General features: G+C 33.0%; 2 protein-coding genes across 2 annotated transcripts in view; both read right to left on the bottom strand.

Moving 5' to 3' along the window:
- LOC132189537 (putative pentatricopeptide repeat-containing protein At1g12700, mitochondrial) overlaps positions 1 to 932 on the bottom strand; it is a 1,790-nt gene extending 858 nt beyond the window's left edge. The window contains exons 1-2 of the mRNA XM_059604277.1: positions 389 to 932; positions 75 to 298 (exon numbers count right to left, since the gene is read on the bottom strand). Of these exons, the coding sequence (XP_059460260.1) occupies positions 75 to 298; positions 389 to 932 (768 nt within the window). The remainder of the gene's footprint in view (positions 1 to 74; positions 299 to 388) is intronic.
- Positions 933 to 5,199: 4,267 nt separating this feature from the next.
- The window catches only part of LOC132189535 (pentatricopeptide repeat-containing protein At5g16640, mitochondrial-like), a 6,312-nt gene continuing 5,395 nt past the window's right edge, over positions 5,200 to 6,116 (bottom strand). Inside the window, exon 3 of the mRNA XM_059604276.1 lies at positions 5,200 to 6,113. Within this exon, the coding sequence (XP_059460259.1) occupies positions 5,286 to 6,113 (828 nt within the window). The 3' untranslated portion in view covers positions 5,200 to 5,285. The remainder of the gene's footprint in view (positions 6,114 to 6,116) is intronic.

The following is a 6,116-nucleotide window of genomic DNA, read 5'->3' as shown; positions in this document are numbered from 1 at the left end:
TCCACCAATATGCTGAATGTCCTCACATCTTGCATGATTTTCCTTTCCACCATCTCATTCAATTGTTTAGTTACATCCTTCCATCGACCGAAATTGCATAGGCCCTGAATTAAAGAATTGTAAGTAAAAACGTCTGGCTGAATTCCTCTATTTGTCATCTCAGAGAAAAGAGTCAAAGCCTCAGTTACTAATCTGTCCTTACATAAACTATCAATGATTGTATTATACTTCACTACATCAAGTTCAAGATTTCTTTCTTCCATTTTCCGAAGCAACCCAATAGCTTCACCGGTCTTACCTATTTTACACAAACAATTCATTATTGTTCAGTAGGTAATTGTATTAGGTTTATAGCCATTGTTCTCCATTTCATTAACGAACTTTAAACCTTCAGCAATTTTACTCTGAAGACAAAGCCCCTTGACAAGAGTGTTTAGAATTATACAGTCTGGTTGAAAACCAAGCTTCAAAATTCTTGCTAAAATAGAGAAGCCGAAATCCACCCGGTTCAAATGGCAGAAGCAATTAATCAAAACACTCAGAACAAAAACATTGGGAGCAATTCCTGACAGTTCCATTTCTTTAATAAGAGTAATAACAGTTGAGTGATGCTTCATTCTTGCGATTGCACCCAGCAATTGATTAAAATCGACAATGGAAGGAAAAGGATGCATGTGAAGCATTCTATCAAACAGGACTAACGCATCATCAAGATTCCTAATGCTACGAGATCTGCAACGTTCTCTGACAGATTTCAAGAACTGATTGGGACTTTCCACAATATCTCTACCACTATTGGGAGTTTTAGCAGAAGTAGCACTAAAACAACGACAATAATAATAAAAAATTTGAGCATTGGAAGAAACCCTAAGATGAGAATAATGATTGAAGAAGAAAGCAAGAGAGTTTGTAGACTTGGAAATCGTACCCATTTCCTGATGTGGAAGAAATAAGCAGAAGAAGCAGATCTGATGATGCACTGCCTCAAAGGACTCGTCAAAATAAGCGGACGAAGTAGAGATATGTGGAGTGGAGCAGTAGGGGAGGGGAGGGGAGGTCTGGTTTCTTATACGCGGGATTACACGACGACGTTTCTGTTACCCAGAGTTGTTGATTTGTGATGCTGGTTTTTCTTTTTTATCGCATCTTTTCCCGTTCTCTTGTTTTCAACATTACTTCTTTCTTATTTTTCACCTCTCGTGTGAGTGGTCTTCCTTCCCTAATTTGACATTTGAAATTTTAAATGTCAAATTAGTGTAAAATTATAAAATTAGATTAAAATTGATATTTTAAATTTTTATGCTTAATGCTTATGCTTGGTTGTCCTCGTCCAGAATGTTGGTATGTTTCTTGAAATTAGACATAATGTTCTCTTGAATTTATATATATATATATATATATATATATATATATATATTGTTTAGTTCAAGATTTGATGAAAATTGTTTGTCTACTCGTCGAAAGTTTAGGTAATTCACATCATTATTATTCTTTTGCGGTTGTTGTTATTGTTGTTGTTGTTGTTATTTTTTTTTTTATTTTTTTTTTTGACATGTAGAGAGAGGGATTCGAATTAGTGATCCCCGCTTAATTAGGCGTGGTCCCAGCCGATTGAAGTACCTCCTGAGGACCAAATGGTTGTTGTTCTTAGCTTTTCGTATTCTGTTTTTTGAATAGCTTCGCAACAAAATTTGTTGTTCATTTTTTATATTTTTGAAACTTGGGTCCCATAAAAGGCAGGGTACTTTTACTCTTAAATCATTGCTTAATGCCTGCCGATTCTGCTAATTATTTGTCATATATGATTTTATGAGTCTAACACCCAATCATATATTATTTATGATTTTATTGATTTTGACCCTAAAATGAATCATCTCTATTTTACTTAAAATGAAAAAACGATACTATTGTCATCGTTGTCGTTGTCATTATTATTACTATTATTGTCATTATGTTTATTTATTTTTTTTAATAAAAAAAAATACTCATCCAAAGAATGCAAATTAAAATTAACAGATCATCATTTTGAAGACTCTAAACAACAGTCAAAAATTTTAACCCAACTTAACATCAAAAGATTCTTAAAGAATATGGTAGATCTAATTTGTTTTCAAAATTAAAATTAAGCCTTGGCATTGATTGGGACTGAGGAACCTCCCAATTGTAAAGAATCAAGGCCGGGCATTCCGGGAATCATACCCCCAAAGACCAAAATCTATGGGCCTTGTATTAACATTCTCCTCTGCTGGGCATGTTTTAGCATCTTGTTCCAAAAGCTCCTATAAATTGCACGACAAAGTTTTAGAAAGGTTTAGATTGTAGTAAAAAACATGCAATACCAAGTGAATGAATGTCATATACAAACCCATTCCACAATATACTATCACATTGATCACATAACTTAAAAAGGATGACACTGAGAAACTAATTATAAACCCATTGGAAACTTTATCTTGAATAAACACATTTGGTACATGACTTTATACATGAGGTAATAAACATTATTTGATCCTTAATAAAAACATAAAGCTAGTTGCAGGTGCATATGAAAGCACTTATGTAGGAGCACTTCTCTAGATATCTGAATATTATATAAACTAATGTCCATAATCAGAAGAGATATTTTCATTCTATATAATAATTGATCATTAGTTCTTGTCAAGTGTCAATCTCTCCCTTTATTCCTCTCTAAGAAGTGTCATCATTAGTCCTTGTTTATTGATACCTCAAGAATAATATGCGTTTTTAAAAGATATTACAAAACATAAGACGTTTGGTATTGCAATTTAAAAAACACTTAATTTAAAATAAGAAAAAAATTTACAATTTCCATAAGCAAGCTATGGGGTGCTTATTTAAAAAGGCGTGAATTTAAACCAAAATCACGATTTCGAATAACAAATATTTGATAAAAAAAATAATTGTCAACATGTTTTATTAAATGCCTTTGCGATTTTAAAAAATAGTGACTTAAAAAACGCAATTTTTAAAATCAGATTTATTGATACCTCAATCCCTGACAGACACAAATACTAGGTAATTATCAATCGTACTTAGATTATCATGATCTTAAGGGGATTTTACACAAAAGATTTGGCTTATGTGTGGTAAAAAGGCTACAAACACAATGAGCACATAAACCAAATACTTACAGAAATAGGGCTTTGGACCCTTAATTTATACTATTGAAGCGATTCAGAGACACTACACTTTGTTTGGTCACAAAAAATAAAAAATAAAAGCATAACTACACAGAAGGATCAAGCTGCAAAATTAAACCATAGCATGAATACCAAAAGCATGAACACACAGAAGGATCAAATTGCAAAATTAAACCTCCTCTATGCAATCTTCTAAAAATATAACTGGTCCACAATGAGTGGTTGGCCTTTCTTCCTCTCCTCTTCAATGATGGACAGCTTGACACCCATGTTGAAGAATGAAGCTATCAAAATGCGTGCTCCTATGCATTTGAATTTTATGATTTCAAAGAGTCAACAAGCTGAGAATAAGAAATTGGTTAAAAAATACAATGTCTTCTGTATCTTGGACAAAAGCAAATAAATAAACCGCATAGGCGGTAACCAAAGCAAAAGAGATATGAGAATGAACACTAACCTCGAAAGGTTTTTCGAGACAAAAGAGATATGAGAATGAACACTAACCTCGAAAGGTCTTTCAATTATTTTCGAAAGAGTACAAACCTCAAAAGATTCATAATCCGCATTTCTGTTGCAGATAATGTTAGATGCTGGTCACCATAAAGTTAGATCATTGCATAGATATTGACAGGAAAATTTTACAAAGAGATATTAGAGCATATTGTACATAACCATTGGTTAAGTAAAAAAGAGGAGACGGCATTACCATCTGCATCATATGGGGGTGGAAATAATTGTAAGTAACAAAATGAAGCAATAGTCATACCTGCATATAAAAAGTTAAAATAAGACAAAGGGCACAAATTGGAAATAGGAATATAAGAAACATTTTTGTCAATTCTTCTGGAAAGGCTACAAACACAATGAGTTGGAGGAAGTTCTTCAAACTCAATTCGGAGGAAAACTCTGTCCTTTTTTTGTTTGTTTTATTTTTTGCTTTGTACACCTGTACGACACGTTTCACACTTGCACGCTTGTCCCTTCTTGTGTTTTTTCTTCTTTTTTTTTCCTCTTGCACCAATACCTTTGTCTGTCAATTATATTATTTCAAATAAAAAATTGTATTTTTTTTCATTATCTACGCAATAAACTTCAAGAAAAAAATTGGGTTAGTGAAACTGTCCAGTTTATTCATCTTCAACCTTACGTTCTTTAACTTTCGTGAAACTTATAGTGGCAAATACAAATACAAATACAAATAAAAAAAAAAAAAAAAAAAAAAAAAAAAAAAAAAAAGAACAGACTTAATCACTCAAGTTTCTGGACTCAAAATACAAGTATTCTTAAATACATTTGCCCCCTCAAGTTGGGGCCCCACGGGGGGGGTGGTGGGGTGTGACAAATGCATAATCATGATTTTTTTTTTTACCAAGGGTAAGGATAATTTTTAAGAGTTGAGGAGGTTCCCTCCCTCCCCCCGCCTGGCCGGCCATGGGGGTGGCTCAAACCACCCAATTTTTAATTTTTAATTTTTTTTAATATATATATAATTTTTTAAATAATTAAAATATTGGAAAAGACCGTCTCCTTTTTAAGTCTACTACCTACAATAATTTTTGAAACCGAATTAGGTATTTGATGTTAGGCCTTACCACGTGAGAGGTCTACCTTTGCCTCTTAGTGAGCTAATAACGTTTAAGAATAATTTACAAAAGAAAGAAATAATGTATAGTGTATACCAAGAAAAAAAATTCATTGCACAAAATTATCCTTATCTTAAAAGATGTAACTTGTCTAGAAAAATGATCAATTGGGTTCGAGTATGTGTTGCTTAAAGGAAATGTCCAAACTATATATTGGGAATTTAAATGTCTGACCAAAATATTACCATGTTCACCATGACATGGCAAATATAATCAATTTCAACATAGGACTCACATATTAATAAAAACAACTTGGTGGGCCAATAAGAATACAATCATAAAAAAATCCAAACTCCAAATGAACAATATTCGGCAATAATTCTGCATCAACAAAATACAATGTTTTTATTTTTATTACAACACAAGTCTACAGAAATTTGTAAGAAAATATAACAAAATAGGAATAGCAATACACAACAATAGTCCAAAAGACATGGAATATACAACTATTTGTCCTACACGTTGAAGAACTCAAAAGCTTTTACATAGATATTTGAAAAAAATCTTGCAATGCTTTATCTGCTCGATTAGTAGACATCAAGTCGATCAAAATGGTTGCAGTGGTTGCATTTGCCGAGAAACCCTTGCCAAGCATCATCTGGAGATATTTCACTGCCCATGATGTCTCATAATGTTGCAAGAAGCCTTGAATGATAGTGTTATAAGTAAAATGGTTAGGTGAACAACCGTTCTCTTCCATTTTCTCAAATAAATCCCTTGCTTCATTTAGTAGTCCCTCTTTGCAAAGCCCTTTGATCATTATAGTGTATGTGCAAACATTAGGTTGAAAGCCTTTGGTAGGAAGAGCATTAAATACTTCACTTGCAATCGTAAGTTTCCCAGCATTACACATACCATCAATCAAGATGCTGTAAATCACAATATTAAGGTCTAACCTTTTGTCTTCCATCTCCTTAAACAATGCCATTGCCTCAGTAAAGTGTAGATTCTTACATAGGCCATCTAACAAAATAGCACAAGTTTGGATATTTGGAGGTTGGCCACAACCTTGCATCTCGTAGAGTAGCTCTAATGCAATTTTAGGTCTTCCAACTCGGCAAAACCCTCCAATTAGAGTGTTGTAAGTGGCAACATTAGGAAAAATTCCGGTGTTAGACATTTCACGAAATAGACTTAATGCCTCATCAATTTTTCTGTTCTTACAATATCCATTGATCAATATGTTATAGCTAACAACACATGGCGAACAACCATTTCGAACCATCGTATTAAATGTTTTAACAGCTTCATCCATTTTATTTTGCAAACAATAACCGTCAATCAAAGAATTGTACGTGACTACATTTGGCTT

This window comes from Corylus avellana, chromosome ca8 (genome assembly GCF_901000735.1).
Source record: "Corylus avellana chromosome ca8, CavTom2PMs-1.0".
In the NCBI taxonomy this organism is placed as follows: Eukaryota; Viridiplantae; Streptophyta; class Magnoliopsida; order Fagales; family Betulaceae; genus Corylus; species Corylus avellana.
The sequence above is the reverse complement of the archived record's forward strand: the minus strand, read 5'-3'. Positions and strand labels throughout refer to the sequence as shown.